The following is a 19,986-nucleotide window of genomic DNA, read 5'->3' as shown; positions in this document are numbered from 1 at the left end:
TTGATTTGAGGCCCGCTAAAAAGAGGGCCCAGCAGGAGATGCCTTCTTTCCGCCTCCGATTTGGAAAGCTCCAATTGCACAGGAGTTGAAACTCTGTGCACGCCTCCCACGCACCCACCGATTGCAATCACACGGAAGAAACGGCCCTTCCGCGCCTCTGCAGGCCGAGGTCACAGATGACCCGATCCCATGCCCCATCGACTGTCAATCCAGCCAGTCCTAGCTGCTCTCCTTCTCTGCTCTTCCTCACGCCCCTTCCAAGAAGTTCCCGTTTGTTTCATTTTTTTCTCCAGCCCAAGGTCCTCGGTGATAGACTACCGTAGACTCCAGCATGGATTTTAATTGCCTCAATTGGCAGCCTTTCTCCCCATCCATCAGTCAGAAGCTGGACGGTGGGTCGGGCGATAGCGCGCTCGAAAGCCCAGGACTGGGGCGCCGCCGGGGATCTCGCGGCTCAGTAGGCAGGCATTAGGCGCTACTAAGAAGCTGAAATGAGCCCATTAACGCGTAGGCGCCCTTCCCCCACCATCCCCTCTCGGAGCTGCGGAACCGCTCGGGATTCTGGCCCAGTCGCTCGTCTCTCGAGGTCACAGCGACCCTAGCACCCACTTGAAGGAAGGCGGGGGCAGGAACCGCGCCTCCTCCTCCGCAGCTGGAGCCAGACCTCAAACAATACCCTCTTCCCAGTATGCGTAAAACTGCTCCCCGCCACCCTTCCCGCCTCGCCAAAGTCTCTCTGGTCCACCCTTCCCAGAGGCCAGCGCGAAGTCAGCCGCGTTAGCACCCTGGACAGCGCATCCGGGCCGGGAGGCAAGCGGGCTCCCTCCCGCCTTGCCCTCTGCGGGAGCTCGCGGGCACACCTCCCACCCACTCACTCCGACTCCAGCTCCTGAGCGCTGTCAGTCTCACCCTCCTGATTCAGCGCACTCCCGCCGCCCGCTCATCCATCCGTTTCGGGTTTCCTCGCCTTCAAAATCACTCGGGCGCTCTGCGCTTTCCCCTCTCCTGGCTCTGAGAACCCTCTCTTCCCCTTCCCTACTTAGCATTCTAGGCTTTCAGAGAGTTGCCGCCACGTTTCAAAGCCCTAACTCCAACACACACACACACACATACACACACACACACACACACACACACACGCAGACACGCACGTTTCCTGTCCCTGAGTGAAACCTACCCGCGGCCGCGCGGGTCCCCGCGCGTTGCCCTCTTTGCACACACACGCACACACACGCACGCGCGCGCGGGACCGAGCCGAGGGCAGCGCGCCCACACTTCGCACTCGGAGGCGATCTGCTCCAGTCTCGCAGCGCCGATGGCATCTCCCGGCTCCAGCTTTTGGTCTTTCGGCTCTGAAGATGGCTCCGGGGATCCCGAGAACCCCAGCACAGGTAGGAAAACCAGGACCTGCAGCAGGCGAGCTTTGAGGGTGGACTGCGGTGTGCGGGGCTAGGGGAGAGGAAGGAGGTTTTCCACCTGCAATAGGAAACTTCAGCGGCTGCGTCCTCCTCTCGGGGTAGGTCCCTGATGGCCCAAGAGACCAAACCCCGCAGGTCCTTATCCCCTAAGAAGGCGCCCCACGAATCCTGGGTCCGCTCCGCCGAAGTCTGGGCGAGCCTTCTCATCAGAGGCGTTTCCTCGACCCCTCAATTCCTCAGGCCTGGGACACTGCCACCATCTTGGTGTTTGGATCCTAGAGAGGGACAGAGTGGCAGTGGGGAAAGGATAAATGGGAAAGGGGAGAGAATTCTTGGTTTGAACGGAGAGCCTGCGAGGAAAGGGACAGGCTCGGTGTCTGGGAAAACTCGCCCGAGCGAGGCAGGAAGGGGAGGGAGATTGCCCGAGCCGACTGGCACCTAGAAGCCGCGGTGTGGGCTTCACCTTGGGGGAAAGAATCAGAAAACTGAGGGCCGGGCGGGATCGCCAGGCTCCCGCGCACTTCCCGCACCTGCCCGCGGCGCCGAACCTGGGGCGGCCCCTTCCTGGACGCCAGGTGTATTGACACTGTTTACAGAGAACGAAATTTAGCACGTCCGTCTGTCTGCTCTTCTCTTTCTGCCTCGCCGACCTCGTGCCTGTCTTTCCTTACAGCGAGAGCCTGGTGTCAGGTGGCCCAGAAGTTCACCGGAGGCATCGGAAACAAGCTGTGCGGTGAGAGCCGGTGCCCCGGGGCGGGAGGCGATAGGGCTGGGCGCCTCGGGGCCGCGGCGCAAAGCCACCTTCTCAGCTCAGCATCCTCAGCCCCCGAGTCGGGGTTACTCGGTGCGGGGTGGGCGGGGGCTGGGGAGCCGGGCCCAGAGGGCGGCTGACCGAAATCCGCGCTCGGTGTCTTTGCCCAGCTCTGCTCTACGGAGACGCCGAGAAGCCAGCGGAGAGTGGCGGGAGCGAGCCCCCGCGGGCCACCTCCCGGAAGGCCGCCTGTGCTTGCAACCAGAAGCCCTGCAGCTGTCCCAAAGCGGATGTCAACTACGCATTTCTGCACGCAACAGGTAAAGGCGAGGCGCCTCGCTGGGCCCCTGGAGCCAGTGCCCGTGGCTCTGCCCGTGCGCCATCCGGCGCCGCGAGCCCAACCCCGGCTTCCAGGTGGAGGGCAGAGGATGACTTTAGGAGAATCTTCAGCTGAAAGTGAGACACGCTGGGCCTGCCCCGGGTCCGAGACCCGACCCCAGCCTCTCCGCGGTGCGCGGCGCCCGCGTTGGAAGGGGCGCTTCGGTGGCCGAGGTGTCCTCGCGCCGGGAGCTCCTGATCGGCTTCTTGGTGCTGGAGAGGCCTCGGGTGGGACTCGGTTTCCAGGTCAGAAGTGAAAAGACTCTGTCTTTAGATCGCAAGAGTAATTTGTAGCTGCGATTTCACAGGAGAACGATTCTATTCACGTGAGAACTGCAAGCGGTGTTGCTCCCTTGCATTTACATACTTAGTCATCCAAACAAGCGCGCGTCACACACACACACACACACACACACACACACACACACACACACACACACACACACTGACCTCGGAAACAGCGGGCCTTCCTAATGGGTCAGAGTTCCTAACTTTGCATGTTCCCCTTTGCCCGGTTTGCCCAAAGGCGTTGGTTCCTCAAACACTTCTGACGTGGACAATTTCCATAACCGTGGCGGAGGGTTTACTGAGAAAAAACGTTTCTGAAGAACCCCTGTGAAGAGGCACACCCTGTTTTAAAAAGAAAGCAATTAAGTTTAGAATTGAAATGCAGGCATTCATTTGGGGCGGGAGGTGGGGAGAAACACTAATTTCTCTCATTCCTTCCTCTTTGAAAAGTGCCTCCCTTTGAAAGAAAAAGCTCTGCGTTTCCCAAAGATTTTTTTTTAAACATGCAATCGCCAGCTATTAGGGAAATTGCTGGAGCAGGTCTTGCCTGGATATTTCATAGTAAAATTAAAACATAGCGTTTTGATGACAGTATTCTGGACATATTGGGTTAAATAATATATATTATTAAGATTAATGTTACCTGTTAAAAAAATAAAATAAAATGTGGCATTTTGATTTCATTCCTTAGACCTGCTGCCAGCCTGTGATGGAGAAAGACCCACCTTGGCGTTCCTGCAGGATGTTATGGATATTTTGCTTCAGTATGTGGTGAAAAGTTTCGATAGATCAACCAAAGTGATTGATTTCCATTACCCTAATGAGCTTCTTCAAGAATATAATTGGGAATTAGCAGACCAACCACAAAATTTGGAGGAAATTTTGATGCATTGCCAAACAACTCTAAAATATGCAATTAAAACAGGTATTGTCCCATCAGAAATAATAAAGCTCTTTTTTCTTTCACAATCTTTATTTTTTTTCTATAAAATATTTTCTGTTTTTTTGGAGTTACTGATATTTTCAAATTTACAAAATTCTTCATCATTTAAAAAATAGACATTATCAGAATGATCCTAATCACAAGCACCCTTTACTATTAGTGTTAATGATCTGAAGTTGGTAATGTCAAAAACATTATCTAATTATAAATTGTCATATTTTACATTGCACATATGTGGTCAAAGAGATGAACCACTGATATAGAAACAAGCATTTGTCAGCAGAGGCCAGTAGAGGCAGACCCAAAATGCAGGGGGAGAAAAGGGGGGGATATGAAAATGAATGGTCAAAAAATATGATCTAAACAAAAGCCCAAATGCTAATATAGTGCTGGTAATTACTTTGACATAGGAAGGATGAGAATTTGGACAAACCATCCTATGTGATTATTGATCAAGAGGGATAATGTTTTGGCATTGTCTCAAATGGCCAACACTTTAGATTTGAACTCTAGTTTGTCTCTATTTTCAAAGAAATGTACACAAAAGAAAACACAACTCAAACTACCTTAACAATTTAGCCATATTATACAAAATGTGCACTTCATAGTCATTCTGTATATAAGATAAAGGGGGGTGAGGTGGGGTGGGTGAGGGAAATCAGATATCCTTAGGAGCAAATTTATTGCTTTTTCACAGAACTCTTCATCATCTATCCGTTTTATAGTGCCAGGTGTACCATTTGTTTGGGTGCATTCTAAGTTTTAATTTTGTCTACACAAAATCAGCTATTCATCTCTCAGGTCATGATTACCCCTTTCTTTTCTACTTCATCTCTAATCATCCTGATACTTCATTAGAGCAATAAAAATGACTGAATTTTCAGGGGGAAAGAGAGAGAACTTGTGGATCTAAATTGACTTGGAGCTAAATTTGATCCATATAATTATAATCAACAACAAACATTTTAAGAATATCTGCTGTGTGATTTTAGCTCTTTGTGTGTGAGTGTGCATGTGTATGTGTGTGTGGTGGTGGTGTGGGGGAGGTGTTCTTTGTACATTCTTTAAACCAACAGAGAGGGAAGGTATGCATAGAAGAAACCTTAGGAAATTAATTTACTGAACCATTGGTATCCACTTTTGTGAGACTATAGACTTAGGGCTAGATATATAGGGAAAGGAATTTAGTTTGGTGATTTCTATCAAATTCCGTCTGTCCAGTATGGTTTTGAAGGCTTATTACATATCATTCTCAGTTATGTTCATAGAGAATCCACATGATTTATATACTAGGCATTAAAGATGTTTTTTTCTCCCAGCTTTTCATGTATCTGTAAGTACAAACCTGAACAATGCTTTTAATTCATTTTTTGTTTAACCCATTCCCTTAACTTGATGTTTAAATGTTAATAGTAAAATGCTACTTTTTTTTTTTTTTTTTTTTTTTGCTGCCAAACCAAAAAGAATCTATACAAATGTTTTACATCTTTGTCCTTAAAATCTGGTGGTGTCTAAAATACAATTTAAAGACTTAAGATAATGGGAAATGCAAGTCAATGAAAGTAATTCTGTCTGTCAATGTTCCATTTAGTGTCAGGAAAACATGGGTCAATTCAATTCTTTGATTTTTACCATAATGTTTTTACATCTTTTGGGCAAGTATAGCTCTCATGCATGTTATTTAAAGTTTAGGAAAAAATATGATTGATTAAGTTGGATTTTCAAGCAAGGCATATTGATATTAATTCAATATCAATATTATTCATAACATACATAGTCTTCCCCCTTACCCACAAATGGCATTTCAAAGAATTAACAGCAGTCATCGTCTCTATAGCATAAACTCCTATAAACTTGTTACTTACAGGAGTTTATGCTATAACTTGACAACAAGTACTATGTAGGGTTTGTAGAGTAGTTGCTACCCTGCTACATTAAGCATTTTAATGATTCTCAGGAGATTGTTTTTAAAAGATGCATCTTACCAACTGCTTTCTATTGAGAGTCGTTAACCTAATTTCCACTTGGACTTCAAGCTTTGAGTGGCATGAGGGGCAGTGGGGAAATGATGCCTTCATGTTTTGATAAAATTACCTCTGTAAGAAATATTAGGACCAAAAACTGCCAAAAAATGGTAAGAATCCTGGAATAATTAGCGTTTGTGAGGGTCCTTAGATTTGGTGGTGGTGGTGGTGGTGGTTGGGTGGTGGAAGGGTTAAATGTTGTCTTGAATCTTTTAACTAAACCATCAGTCAAAGGAATTGAAGGGTTAGTAAGTGAGACCTCCTTGGGTGCAAGTTAACAGTACAAAGAGAGCAGTTTGGTGGACCCTAGGCCCCTCCCCCACTGATTCTGGACAAGCAGTCTGTGCATCCTTCCTGTCTCATTTGCTAATCTGTGGGGAGCATTGTAGAGCCTGAAGCGACTCTAATCTCACCTTTCAAACTCTCTGTATCACTGGCTGCTCAGGCTACCCTGGCCACCTGATTCCTGGCGTGGAGCCTGGCAGCACAGGGCCGGTGGGGGCAGCAGCAGCAGCAGCAGCAGCAGCAGCAGCAGCAGCAGCAGCTGGATGCCAGGGCTGCCAGGACAGCTCCGCAAGCTCCAAGGCAGGTCTCCCACTCTCCTTCTCTCAGAGAGCCCTGCCTGGATTTGCCTGAAGCTTGTAGGGGTCATTGGAAGGGAGCAAAATAGTATTTCTGCAGAAATCAAGAGGTTATGTTGTTCCGACCTGTCAAACTATCTCCCTCTATATTTTCACATCGTTATCAGCAAATGAAAAAATTTGAGGGAAGAGAGATTCAGGCAAAATGGGTGACCAAGGCCAAAAAGAAATACTGAAGGGAGATGGGCCACTGAAGTATCAAATTTGTTCCCACCATTTCCCAAAGGCAATCATCAGGGGCGACTGGTCTTCTGACATCCTGGGCCACAACACGGCCTTGGAACCTCTCTCAATTTTATGCCGAGGTTTTCATCCCAAAGTTTCCACAGAGTTAAATAGTGGGTGCGAGCAAACAGCAGCTTCATGGAGAAAATGTCTACGAATTGGTAAAGTAGATGAACAGATAGATTTGCTAATCCTTATCAATTTCCTCGCTTTAAAGAAATGGCTTAAGGAAAGGGAAATGCAGGGGCACCAGGAGGGAGCAGAGGACTGTGGTTTCAGCTGTGAGCTCTAATGAAATGGGGAGTCAATGAGGCAGAGAGGAGTGGGGGGTGTTCCAGAGGGCAATGGTGGAACCCAAAGGAGGCTTTTTCACTTTCCGTGGATGCACAAACGGACAGGGTCAGCATCATAGGCCTGGAAAAGAGCAAAAAAAAGATAGAGGGGCACTGTGCCAGGCCAAAGGGAGGTCAAACAATGGTGGAGGTGGGGTAGAGAGAGCTGCACAAAACCCAATCTCTTTCAAATGTGCTCTTTTCTTTCCTGGCTCCTATCTTTTCTCAGCATCTAATTGTCTAGCCACATGCAGGAGGCTGATAAGAGAGCACTCCAGTCCTAGAGATAGCATCCCTGCTTTCTGCTTTGCCTTTTTAAATCTTGTTTTGCCCATGCTGGCATGAGAGACGATCACACCCCCAGGCTTCAGACAGGTGTCCAGTAAGTGGCAGGTGCCTTTTTATCAGACACTATTTCCATAATTGTTCGTCTTCCAAAATTTTTGCTGCTAAGCAAATCACAGATTTATAGATAGGTTTTATGGGGCAAGACACAGAAGTGGAATTCTAATGAGATACTTACCATCACATTTAAAATAATGGCCTCGGGAGTATTTGGATGTCAACCCCTTTAAAGAGTCTCTGAGAAATCCAGAAATTAATTAGGTAAGCCTTGCTAATGGACTGATTGGTCCATTGACTATATCTTCATGTATCTTGTTGACAAGACAGTGATGTTGACTGTATTTCTCTTTATTTTAAATCACAGCTATGAAGGAGTTCTGTTGTTTATAATTAAATATTTGGACAGAAAAGAATTGACAAGAATTAGGTTTCTCCATGCCATCTTTAGACAATCATCACCTTTTGAATCAAGGGCAAGTCATTCAACAGAATGTCCTATTTTCTCATTTTTGCCTTGTCTTTTGTAATCATCAGCCGTTTGTCACTGATATCATTATGAATGTTGGCATGGCTGGCAGATGTCATGGTATGACTGATTCCAGAACAGCTTCAACAAAAAAAGGATTTTTAGTAGCACCAGTGTAAACAAGAAAAGCCTGTCTTTGAACAGCTTTGGATTGCACAAGCACTATACTTTACAAATCTACTGAAAAAAGGGCTACATTTTTCCCACATTGCAGACCACATTTGTTATTTTAATAGAGAATATTTAAGGACCATATTTAGAAATACCAAAAATCCAAAATAGTCTCTCTTGTTAGAGGAAATGTCCCTTTGGGGGATGTGTGTGTGTGTGCATGCATGCGTGCATATTGGGTTTTTAAATATGGATTTCCTACTTCTATGGGATCTTTGAAGGTTCTTTAGCAAGAGAAATTGTGTGTTTGAGAGGCATTTATTTTCATTGGACCCAGTCCTGATTCTGGGCATCCATTTTATTCAGGGCATCCCAGATATTTCAATCAACTCTCCACTGGACTGGATATGGTTGGATTAGCAGCAGACTGGCTGACATCAACAGCAAACACTAACATGTAAGTAGGTAAATGTGTTTTTGTGTAATCATGAATAATTATTAGTGAAGTTTCATAGTCTTTATTCTACCTCTCATGTGAAAATCTCTTTTATTAAGTAACCCCTAAAATAGTGATTTGGATGTCAGACATACATTGCTGTTCACTCTAACTTAATAGAATATAGTGTTGATATAACTTATGCAAAGCTATACAACATTTTTTAAACACAAAAAGGGACCTTTTTGAATTTTGGATTGATAATAATGTATACTGTAAAAAACAAATGAGATTAGATGTTATCTTTTAAATAGTGTTGCTCAGCAATGTTCTTTATTTATTCAATACTAGAGGCCGGTGCAGGGATCTGAGCACTGGTGGGGTCCCTCCGCCTGGCCTGCAGCGATCCAGCTGAAACCGGCCATCTGATATCCCCCAGGGGTCCCAGATAGCGAGAGGGTGCAGGCCAGGCCGAGGGACCCCACCAGTGCACGAATTTTTTCACCAGGCCTCTAGTATGCATATAAGATCTTTGGTTAATCTCTTTCTTCCCTCCCCCTCCCCCTTCCCTCTGAGATTCATCAGACTGTTCCATGTTTCCATGCCTGTGCATTGAGTGTCTGCCCCCTGGTAGTCAGTGCATGTCATAGCTACCAGTCGAACTGTCAAACAGTTGCTTAGGCTTTTATATATAGAGATGATAAATGACCATTGTGCATTAAGTCAATAATTGAAGCTCTTAACTTTACGAACATAAAAAATGAGCAAACCTTTTAGAAGACATAATTTTTTCTCTACTTCATGTATAATCATAACATTTGTGAATGCAGGGTTTGAAAAAAGGAAATAGTTCTGTAGATACTATAATGGTGAGTTATTTATTTGAGTTACATAAATAAAATGTGGCCATTACTGCATTTCAGGTTCACCTATGAAATTGCTCCAGTATTTGTGCTTTTGGAATATGTCACCCTAAAGAAAATGAGAGAAATCATTGGCTGGCCAGGGGGCTCTGGCGATGGGATATTTTCTCCTGGTATATGATATTACAACTTTTCTTTGTGTTTCTTTCTTCTGGTATGCAATGCCCTATTATGAACCTGGGAAATCTTAAATATCTTGTTTGTACTTGTGCTTAAGTTCAATAGTCTGTATATTGATAAAAAGAATGAGTGTCATTAAGTACACTTGACCATTGGCCATGCCTCTAAGCCAACTATCCTATGCTTGAACATTAATTATTTGTGTTCAAAAAGAGCATAAACAAAGATTATATTTACCCAGGACTTCTATTGGGCTCCCACACACAGGATGTATGCATCATGTGGAACAAAAGAATAAAGATGCTTAATAAGAGAATTCACTCTCTGATGCTCTTCCCAGAATTAGAGAAAGGAAAAGGGCAGCTTCGTTTAATAAAGCATTCTCTGTTTGAGAATGCATGACAGACAGATACTTAATAGATCCTAAGAACCCTGTTCCTCTCAAGCAACAAGCAGAGAAGCTGATTTACACTAATTTCAAGGAGGGTGGAGAGTGCCTACGAGGCAGTTTCTTAGAACTAAAGGAGAGGGTGATGATTTCTTCAGGAATTTTCTCATTCCTTCTCTTCTTTATCAAGCCATTCCGTCTCTCCCATCCTGCCTTTTATCGCCCTCCATTGCATTCTAAGCTCCAGTTATTTACACCTCTTTCAGCCAAGAGAATCAACCTGAAACAAAGGCCTGCGCTTGCTTCCCAGTGTGTGTGTGTGTGTGTGTGTGTGTGTGTGTGTGTGACCTTGGTTTGATGCAGAGAAGAAACAGAAGTTAGGAGGGCAGTGGGAAAAAAGAGTCAATGACCCATGGAAAAGAAACCCGGTGTGCAGATCATCGCCTAATCAGTGCAAGAAGGAGGTCATCATAACGGGTGGGCGCTCCCCTAGGGGAGCCAGCTCCACGCCTGCCATTGTGCCAGGCCTCCCAAAGGCCACATTGTGCTCTCTCTTCAGCAAATCTACAAAGACAAGGGGATAATGAGAGAGGGAGAAAATAAAAAAACAGATGGAAAAAGAAATGATAAATGAGCAGCAGTAGGCTTAAAATCAAGCAGCTTTACCTATAAGCTCAGATCTGCTATTTTATGTTTTTAAAGCTATGGCAGTTTTTTTTTCAGGTGCTGAAGGAAACCCTGTTAGTTAAATTGTAGGGAAAATTAGCCTTTTCTTTATAAGTCATTGAATGTCAGCTGTGATGAATTTTTAGCTAGTCTTTATTTGTAGAAAAGTTAGTACTTAGTTTTTTCTCTGGATAACCATCCCCTATTGAGGGAACTTTGTCATCATTGCCTGGAACTGATGCTCTTAAGTTCTTAAGGCTCTTAAGGCTTAAGGTATTTTTCATGAGCAATTAGATAGGGTTCAGAGATCAACATCACTTCTACCTTTATTCTTTCTCCTATTATAAGGTTAGTTGCATGACTGAGTTGTTGTCCCTGAGGGAGCCAGGAGCATTCCAGGATCTATTTTAATGGTTCCCAGGAGGGCAGAGTGAACAGATGCTAACAGCTGCTCACGTGGACCCTAAAAAGTTGACTAAAGGGGCTTGAGACAGGCCTAATTACCTGGCTGGTCTTGAAACCCACCTGTCCCAGAGAAAGCATTGTCTCTGGCAGTTGTGTTAAGCCAGTTATAGATTGAAGGTTTCCCCAACACCCTCACCAATGACAGCAAATGGTCAAGAAAAGGGGTTAGACAAGACTTAAGTTTGATCATGGGGCTCCTTCCTTGGCCCCAAAGACCTAAAATAGAAGCCATCGACGTCATGTTACAATGTAATGTAGACTTTGCAAAGTAGGGAGGGTACAGAAGAAAAGCCATTGGCAACCTGTTTCTTCTCTGCTTCCTATAGGCATTGCAGAGGAAAGGTTGATAGCATCCTGAATCACTAATACGTGTCTTTCTAGGTAGCAGTCAGCTTTATTCCTGAAGTAAAGAGTCTTACAATTTAAGGGGTGAGGAAAAGGGGAAATTGCACATATTACCTCCCTGAGATCTGAAAGTCCTGTTGTCTGGGACTTAACATGAAGAGGTAGGTCTGTAGCTGAATATATAGCTCAGCTGTTTGCCTTACGCCTCCATCTATAACGTCCAGAGGCTTCCTGTTTCATGGAAAGTCCTTTGGGACTTAGAAGAAATCCGTTTATGTTATGTCACCTATGCCTGACCCCCAGAGAGACCCGAGCACTTGTCACTGCTCAGCACGTCATGAAGAACTGAGGGGAAAGAGGAAAGGCTTGGCTTAGCCACACACCTTCCCTATCCACAGGGTTTTCAGAATGACTCAGGGCTTGCTTTTGCATCCTTTTTCTTGAAGATTCATGGGCAATAAGAGGATGCAGGACCCGTGCATCTGTCCTCCTACCTGTGCTGCACAATGCAGTCTGCTCTGTCCAGAGGCCAAAAGCCTCTTCATCCCTCTCAGGGGTGAAGAGAATGACTGAGGTGCAACCCGAAGAGTGGGAAGGCAGAGCTAGAAGCCTCTTGGACAAGTGTCCTGTGAAATGAACTTTCTTTTTAAAAAATATATATATTTTATTGATTTTTTACAGAGAAGAAGGGAGAGGGATAGAGAGTTAGAAACATCGATGGGAGAGAAACATCGATCAGCTGCCTCCTGCACACCCTCTACTGGGGATTTGCCCATAACCAAGGTACATGCCTTTGATCGGAATCGAACCTGGGACCCTTCAGTCCACAGGCCACAGCTCTATTTGTCTTCCTCTCCTTTCTCCCTGGCCTGTCTGAGAAGAATGAGGGCAGCAGTTCTCGATGGGAGAATTTTGCCCCCAGTATTTTCCCTCAGGGGACATTTGGCAATGTCTGGAGACATTTTTTGGTTGCCACTTTGGGGGAGCACAGTGCTGCTGGCATCCGGTGGGTAGAGGTCAGGGATACTGGTAAACACCATGCAATGCACAGGACAGGCCCCCATAAGTAATTATCCAGCCCAAACTATCATTAGGCGCCAGAATTTAGAAGCCATAGCTAGAGTGCAAATTTCTTTAAAAGCTGCTCCATTTTCCAACGGCATCCTACACAGTCAGACTTTTAGAAAGGGTGCCTGCTCAGAGCAGGTCTGACCTAGATTCTGCTTGTCCCATGTCTCTGAGGTCCAGAAGAAGTAAGAATCGTCCTCATTCTTACTGATGACAAAGCCAGGATCTTGTTGATGACTGCTGTGTGTGAGGCTGCCTGCTTGTGTCAGAGCCCAGGGCTCATGGGGCAAAGATTGTGCCCTTTGTGGGCCATTCAACTGAATACAGCGAGCTCTTTTGCTCTTGCCACGTGAAGGGAAGGGAACACAAAGTACTCACTTCATGATAGGGCCTGGGTGTGCCCCGCTTTGGGTGAGGGGGAGAGAGTACCTTTGCTCTGTCTCATGATCTTGATCTCACAGTTTCCATGCCTACATATTCATTTTCATGCAGAAGAATCTGTCCCTTTTTTCTGGATAGCAAAAATCCTAACCTTTCCAACAATCCTGGGGAAAAGCTTACTCTTCTTTGCACATCAGATAAAACTCTACTTATTAGATACAAATTTTATTGTATAAAATTCTTGACAGTCTGAGGATGACACAGAAAAATAATTCAATATGAACTTAAAGTTCCCTTAGTTGCATGTCATCCCATAACTATAAAATAAGATTTTTGTAAACTATTACTATTATATTTTAATGATATCTTTAAGAGGGAAGAACAATTTAGGGGGAATTAACAAATGAGTATGATGAGATGGGCTTGGATGTATATTCTCATTCTGTAAGATTTATTGATTAACAGCAACTGATTTGTAGCCGTTCAAGTGCAAGGCATTTGTATGAGCTGAAATGAAAAGAAATGTCTTCTACATGAGGATATAAGTAAGCTTTTCCTAAGCCTCATGCAGAATGACTGCACTCACAAGCTGGGAAAGAAGGCAACAGTTCCTTAGTTCTTAAATGCTGCTTCAAAGAGCAGAATCAATTGCAGTTCCTCTTAGTGACAGAGATGGGTGTGGAGGGAGGACATCTGTCCCATGGTTGGGCCCAATGCCCCTTCTCTGGACCCTCTTAGCTAGCACCTGAGTCTGAGTATTCAGGTCAAGGTTAGCCAATCAAAAGTTCTCCTCCTGTGTCCAAGGAGGACTCTGGGTCAGTGGAAATGGGGTGTGGCTTGCATGTGAAGTGATGCTGATAATGACTAGAAAAGGTAATTATGTGTTGCTGTGCACTTAGGTGGCGCCATATCTAACATGTATGCCATGCTGATTGCACGCTTTAAGATGTTCCCAGAAGTCAAGGAGAAAGGGATGGCCGCTGTTCCCAGGCTCATTGCCTTCACATCTGAGCATGTACGTGTTTCTGTTCTTTCCAAGTTTAAGGTTCTATTTTGTAAAGCCCGGGTTTACGCAATGCTATTTAGAAATGCTTTATTCCCAGAGGTTCTCTTCCTAAAAGATCCTTTTTGGAAAAGAATTAGGGGGGAGAACAGCTGAGTGGTACAATGGGTTGAATTTCTCTTTGAAATTCCGGAAAACTCTCAAAGAGAAATCAGGATGTTTTACCTGCAGTTCCTACGCTTCACTTTTCAGTAATAATGTTGTGTGTTGGGGAAGGGTAGGAGGAGAGAAAGCAGACTGACCATGAACTCATTTGGACTATCGATATTACTGCACCTACATAACTCTAAAGTAGCCTGTTGATACAGACTTCGTGTTTTAAAATTCTGACCAGATATCCTACCCTCGTAGTACTGTGAATCACTTTAATGTTAACCTTAACCAGAGGTTTTATCACTGTAGAGAAACGGCATAGTGATCTGTCATATCTGATCTCTCAGCCAAGCACAGGCTCCTACCTACCACCAGGCTGCTGGCCAGGCAGGATGCTGGGAGCTTGGGATTCCCATCTGAAATTCCAGGAGGTGGTATTTCATATTCCTTCCAGGGCCTTCAAAGAGCTAATGCCACCAAGGCATCGCAACAATTGCCCTTCCTGTTCACATAAATTGAATTAACAGCTCTGCTCGGCTGCCTGCTTCCTCTCACATACCTAAGACTGCTCCATCACGACCTTTCCTCAAAGTAGCCCAAGGTCTGGAAAACAACTGCCTCAAAGGTCAAGCAGCCCTTTGATGGTAGGGGAAATGGAAAATGGGGAGGGCGGAGAGGGGTTTATAGGGAAGTTAGAAGTTCCTGAAAGACATGTCAGGCAGGAGAAGCAGGGAATCATAGTGGGGCCTCAGCTCTACTACAGAACTTTTCTTTTTATGTTTTAAGGTATGTGTATGTGTGTGTGTACATGTGCATGTGCGTGTGCGTGTGTGTGTGTGTTATAACAAGGAAATGAAAGGCAAGTACAGGTTGGAAGCCAGTGAGTACAATTCATAACCACAGCAGTAGCCATAGAATCAAAAGAAACGAATGATTTATGTTAACAAATTATCTTTCGCCATTGTTTTTAGTCATGTTTACCATAAACGTAGTGGCTTAAGACAACATGACTTCATTGGAGGTCAGAATGGAATGTGGGTGAGCAGGGCTGAGATCCTTCTGGAGGTGGCAGGGGAGCACCCGTTTCCTCTGCTCTCTCTGACTTCCGTTTCTGTCACCACATCTCCTTCTCTGGTTCTGACTCTCTCGTCCACTATTTCCCTTGTTAGGACCCTTATGATTACTTAGGTCTACCCAGATAACCCAGGTAATCTCCCATCTCAAGACCCTTAACTTAATCACATTTGAAAGATCCCTTTTACCATGTAAGGTAACATATTCCCAGGTTGCAGGGATTGGGATATGGACATCCTTGGGGAGGAAGACATTGTTCATTCTACTAGGCCTAGTACCCCCATCATCAGCTAATTTTAATTTCTCAGCTTCTCCAGAGGTAGAAAAACATGGTGCAATATTTTCTAATTACTGTTTCCCTGCATTGGATTTGGACCTCTACATAAGTAAATGTTACTATATTCTCAGTCTCAAAAATTCCAGATGCTATTATATTTGGTGTCTTTTTCTTTTGGCTTCTGTGCTGATTACACAACCTGAAATGAGGTTGATTAAACCAACAAGCTGCCTTGTGCTCTCTGGTTTCTGAATGAGTTTCTTGGGCTCAAGCTTCATGCAAATTGGCTTAACCTTACCCAGAAAGCTTGGGTCATGTAGCCTGGGAATGATTTTGCTACGCCTTATTTTCCTGATATCGCAAACTTGGAGTCTAATTCTTCATTTCTAAGGAAAGAAAGGTAATTCAGTAATACAACAACCATTTAATTCTCCCTTCTCTTTTTTGGATCTCTATCCACACACACAATTATGAAATAACATTTGAATTATAAACCTGCCCTAAAATACCAACTGGTTCTAACTGAAGGCTTATTTTGACAAATGAACTGTTTTTCTAATGTATAATATCTTATATCTGGTAACTATTTGGCTGTTTCCAACACCCTTCCAATTACATTAGCTCATTTGATTCTCACGACAATCTTGTGCAACAGGCAGAACAGAGATTGTTACCAATATTTTACAAATGAAGAGGCTGCAGTTAGCTATGTAGACAGAGATAGGATTAATGGGTGTTCTGACTCCCAGACCAGTGCCTCGACTACCATGTAGAAACCAGATTAAACGTTTCAGCAACAAAGTTTTGTACCCCACAATTCATCAATGGATTTAACATTTTCAACCTTCCCAAATCAAATTTCCACCAAGAGATTTTTCTTAATGTGAAGGTGATGGTACATTGTTACCTCCCCCAAAGAAAACACCTCCTCATTATCTCAGGGCTGAGCTGGAGGGGGGTTTCCAAGTTTATTGAAAACACTTTTATGTCTCCTTGAACAGTTGATCCAAATCATTCTGGACATGTGAGACAATAATTTGGTCAAAGCTAAGGAAGGGGAATACGGACAGGGGAGGGTGGAGGTGGTCCAATTCAACAAATATTTATTAACTATATGCTACAATAAAAATTTTCCCTCATGCAGCTTATGTTCTATTAGGGTATAGACAGTGGGTAAACTAAATAAATATTTAATGCCACATGGAGACAAGAGAATGGGGTGGTAGTGGGCTATTCTACAAGATGGTCGTAAAAGGTCTCTATAAAAATGAAACATAGCAGAGACCTACCTCGAATGAGGGAGGGAGCTATATACATATCTAAGGAAAGATTTTTCAAGAAATGAAACAAAATACAAAGGCCCAGAGACAAGAACAAGTTGAGCAAGCTCACAGAAGACCAGAAAAGCCAGTACTACCAGATAGAGAGAGTGAGAGGTGGGGAGGTAGGACACAAGGTAGGGAGGGGTTGGGGATAAAGGTAGCTAGGTACTGAGGGCTGTCTTTACATACATATATTTTTGACTTCAGAGAGGAAGGGAGAGGGAGAGAGATGGAAACATCAATGATGAGAGAGAATTATTGATCAGCTGCCTCCTGCATGCCCCCCACTGGGGATCCAGCCCGCAACTGGGGCATGTGCCCTGACTGAGAATGGAACTGTGACCTGCCTGGTTTATAGGTTGACACTCAACCACTGAGCCACGCTGGCTGGGCATGAGGGCTGTCTTAATAACTTTTGTGTTCCCTGAGCCCAGAAGAGGATTTCCCTGAAGCCCTGTGGTCCACTAGGACTGAATCTGAGTCTCAGTTAAATATCTGGATGTGACTAACAATGGCTTGAAAGAATTAATGCAACTTTCCAAACTGCTTATCTAAATTGTAAAGAGGAAGAGAAGCCAGCATGTCAAAAGACTGACCTGGTTTCTTTCAGAACTTTCCACCACTCTCCTTACTCTCCCACCATCCCTAAAGACAGGTAAGGCTGACGGGACCGGGGCTGCATACAGTGATGGAGCTCATGCCTGTGGCTCCCATCCTCGTGCATTCTCCCTTTGGACAATCTCAACACACTCAGACCCTGCTTCCTTTTTACTTACAATTATTTCACGAGTATAAAATCCCATACTTATTTGCACATTTTCAATGTCAACTGAAACATATATCCTGTGTCTAGATTAATTAATGATATTTTATTAAAAGGTAAATTAGTCTTTGTTTAGTATAAATTAAAAACATATAGGTTTTAACATCTATTATCCTTGAATTGAAATATGCTTTTGTTCTAAATAAGCACTAGATTCTAGCAGAGGGGCCAATTGTTATTTTTTCCAAAATTGGGGAGGCGGGAGGGCCAGAGGGGCATTCATTAGCTCATTCCCCAGCTATTCCATTGATGAACCGATTATTACAACAGTCTTGATGATTTGAGGGACACATCTGAATCCTTATAGCTTCCAATTTTTGTTCCTAGTTCTCCTTTCTGAAGCCACCCAAAGCAGTCAGGCTATTCCTCTACTCCCGCCTTGGCCAGTGGTTCTCAACCTTCTGGCCCTTTAAATACAGTTCGTCATGTTGTGACCCAACCATAAAATTATTTTCGTTGCTACTTCATAACTGTAATGTTGCTACTGTTATGAATCGTAATATAAATATCTGATATGCAGGATGGTCTTAGGCGACCCCTGTGAAAGGGTCGTTCGACCGCCAAAGGGGTCGCGACCCACAGGTTGAGAACCTCTGGCATAGCCCTTCAGATATAAAGGCCGCACATATGCCACATGACCCTCTTTATCTCTGCTTATGACCAAGTGTTCTCTGAGACGTCACTAGACACTTGGTTTCCAGGCTCCTCAGCATCTAGGTTGCTGCTGTGCTCTGGTTCATCAACAAGTGGTTCCAAGAGATGTGGTGCTAAGGATTACAAATGATTCTCCATCAGCACAGAGAGATGGGCCATTTAAGCTGGCTTCACTGTTTCTTCCTCATTAGGCAGTGTCTTTTTTTTGTCTCTCAAGTCCCTTCCTCTTTATGGGTCCCTTGCTATTTTGTGGACAACATCTAGCTATTTCCCTGCTCCCTTTCCTGAAATATAAATGCGTTCGGTATCTAATTTTCTTTTTCATGCCTCATATCACCTTTGTTCCCCATCTTTAAGCTTTCTATTTGGGCATGTGTTTGTCTTTAAGTGTGTGGTATTTGGTACAGTGATCAATTATCCTGGTTAATTGTTCCTCATTTGAGGATCCCTAGCCTTTCCCATTAAATACCAGATGAGACGACTTCCTCTCATTGACCAGGTGCACCAGATCTCTCACTTATCCCCAATTTGCCACTTGGCAGTTTAGTGCTTACAAGCTCATTCACTGAGGGGCCTAATTTGAGGCTTGTGCTTGCTCAGTGGGGCAGCTGTTTCCTCTGTTCTGTGCCCTCCTAGCCGGGAGACTTAGCGCTGTTTTCGCCCTTTCCTGGGTGGCTTAGGGATCTGCTAAGTAAGCAAGAGAGACTACTATTTTTTTTTTTAGTGACGAGACAGGCATCTTTACAAACCCAATTAAGCTTTCTCTCCTAGTTCCCAGGTATCTTGGTAACAAATGTCCACTTTGTCTTTCTGAGGTTGTAAAATGAGGCTAATGGCCCTTTCTCATTACTTCTCAGCGACACCGGGCTTTTAAAACGCCTCTGTTCAGTGCCCCGTTAACTGGTTTGCATTGTTTGCTACTGTTTTAAATGTGATTTCCTCTTGTTTATAAGACACACCCCCTAGAAGTATAATAGCAGTTCCTATGCTGCATATGTAAGAATTCAAATAAGTCAAAAGTGGGCCTTTGAAAAGAGAGCCCACTCAGGAACCATAACTTAAAATTCCAGCCAGCAGCCCTTTGGAGATGTAAATTGAGGCAGCGGCTCCCTCTTGGACGGCTTAATGATCTGTAGTTAATAGTAGGAGGCTGCTGAGCAGATGCAGTACAGCTGGGCTTAAGTTAGCCACTCAGCTTTCCACATTGCACAGTGATACAGCCATTAAAAAAAAAAAAAGATTCAGATTCCTATCCGGAATCAATAACCAAGAGCACGAAGATGTGGCTGTGCTTTGTCAGTGTGGCCTTTCCCACACAGCGTTCTGCCCAAGCCAGGAACCAAGGCCTCCTTCCGGAGCCCAGCCCAGGCCGGGCAGTCACCTGCACAACACATAGCCCCTCCAGGAATCCTGGGACAAAAGGTGCTGAATTTAAAGCCAATCTCTTCTCTTGAGTGCACACAATTTCACTGAACTGTGAGAGAAACTGAGTGTAACCTCTTGGTAGCAAAATAGAAGTTTGGGAGCCATACATACACAGCTGCTGGAGACAGTCGATGTGCGCTTACCCCTTGTATATAACATTGGCTTGGATTACTGTGTGTTGGAGTAGCAGGTCCTTTTACAATTTCCAGGGGCTTAGTATTTCACTTAAAAGTCCAAGTGAACTCAACAACAATAGCAACAAACAAACAAGCAAAGAAACAAAACATCTATTCAAGAGTGGTCAAAGGACTTGCATAGACATTCCTCCGAAGTGGCCAATAAGCACATGAAAACATGCTCAGTATCACTAATCATAATTATTGGTGATACTGAGCATTGGGGAAATGCAAAGCAAATCCATAATGAGGTATCCCTCCACCCCATTAGAATGACTAGTCTCAAACACAATCCAGAAAATAGT

General features: G+C 44.4%; 1 protein-coding gene across 1 annotated transcript in view; it reads left to right on the top strand.

Moving 5' to 3' along the window:
* The first annotated feature begins 739 nt into the window (after positions 1–739).
* Positions 740–19,986, top strand: part of GAD2 (glutamate decarboxylase 2) — a 60,795-nt gene continuing 41,548 nt past the window's right edge. Inside the window, exons 1-7 of the mRNA XM_036344842.1 lie at positions 740–1,391; positions 2,092–2,151; positions 2,340–2,489; positions 3,527–3,760; positions 8,349–8,439; positions 9,342–9,454; positions 13,674–13,789. Of these exons, the coding sequence (XP_036200735.1) occupies positions 1,316–1,391; positions 2,092–2,151; positions 2,340–2,489; positions 3,527–3,760; positions 8,349–8,439; positions 9,342–9,454; positions 13,674–13,789 (840 nt within the window). The 5' untranslated portion in view covers positions 740–1,315. The remainder of the gene's footprint in view (positions 1,392–2,091; positions 2,152–2,339; positions 2,490–3,526; positions 3,761–8,348; positions 8,440–9,341; positions 9,455–13,673; positions 13,790–19,986) is intronic.

This window comes from Myotis myotis, unplaced genomic scaffold, assembly GCF_014108235.1.
Source record: "Myotis myotis isolate mMyoMyo1 unplaced genomic scaffold, mMyoMyo1.p scaffold_m19_p_1, whole genome shotgun sequence".
Classification (NCBI taxonomy): Eukaryota; Metazoa; Chordata; class Mammalia; order Chiroptera; family Vespertilionidae; genus Myotis; species Myotis myotis.
The sequence above is the reverse complement of the archived record's forward strand: the minus strand, read 5'-3'. Positions and strand labels throughout refer to the sequence as shown.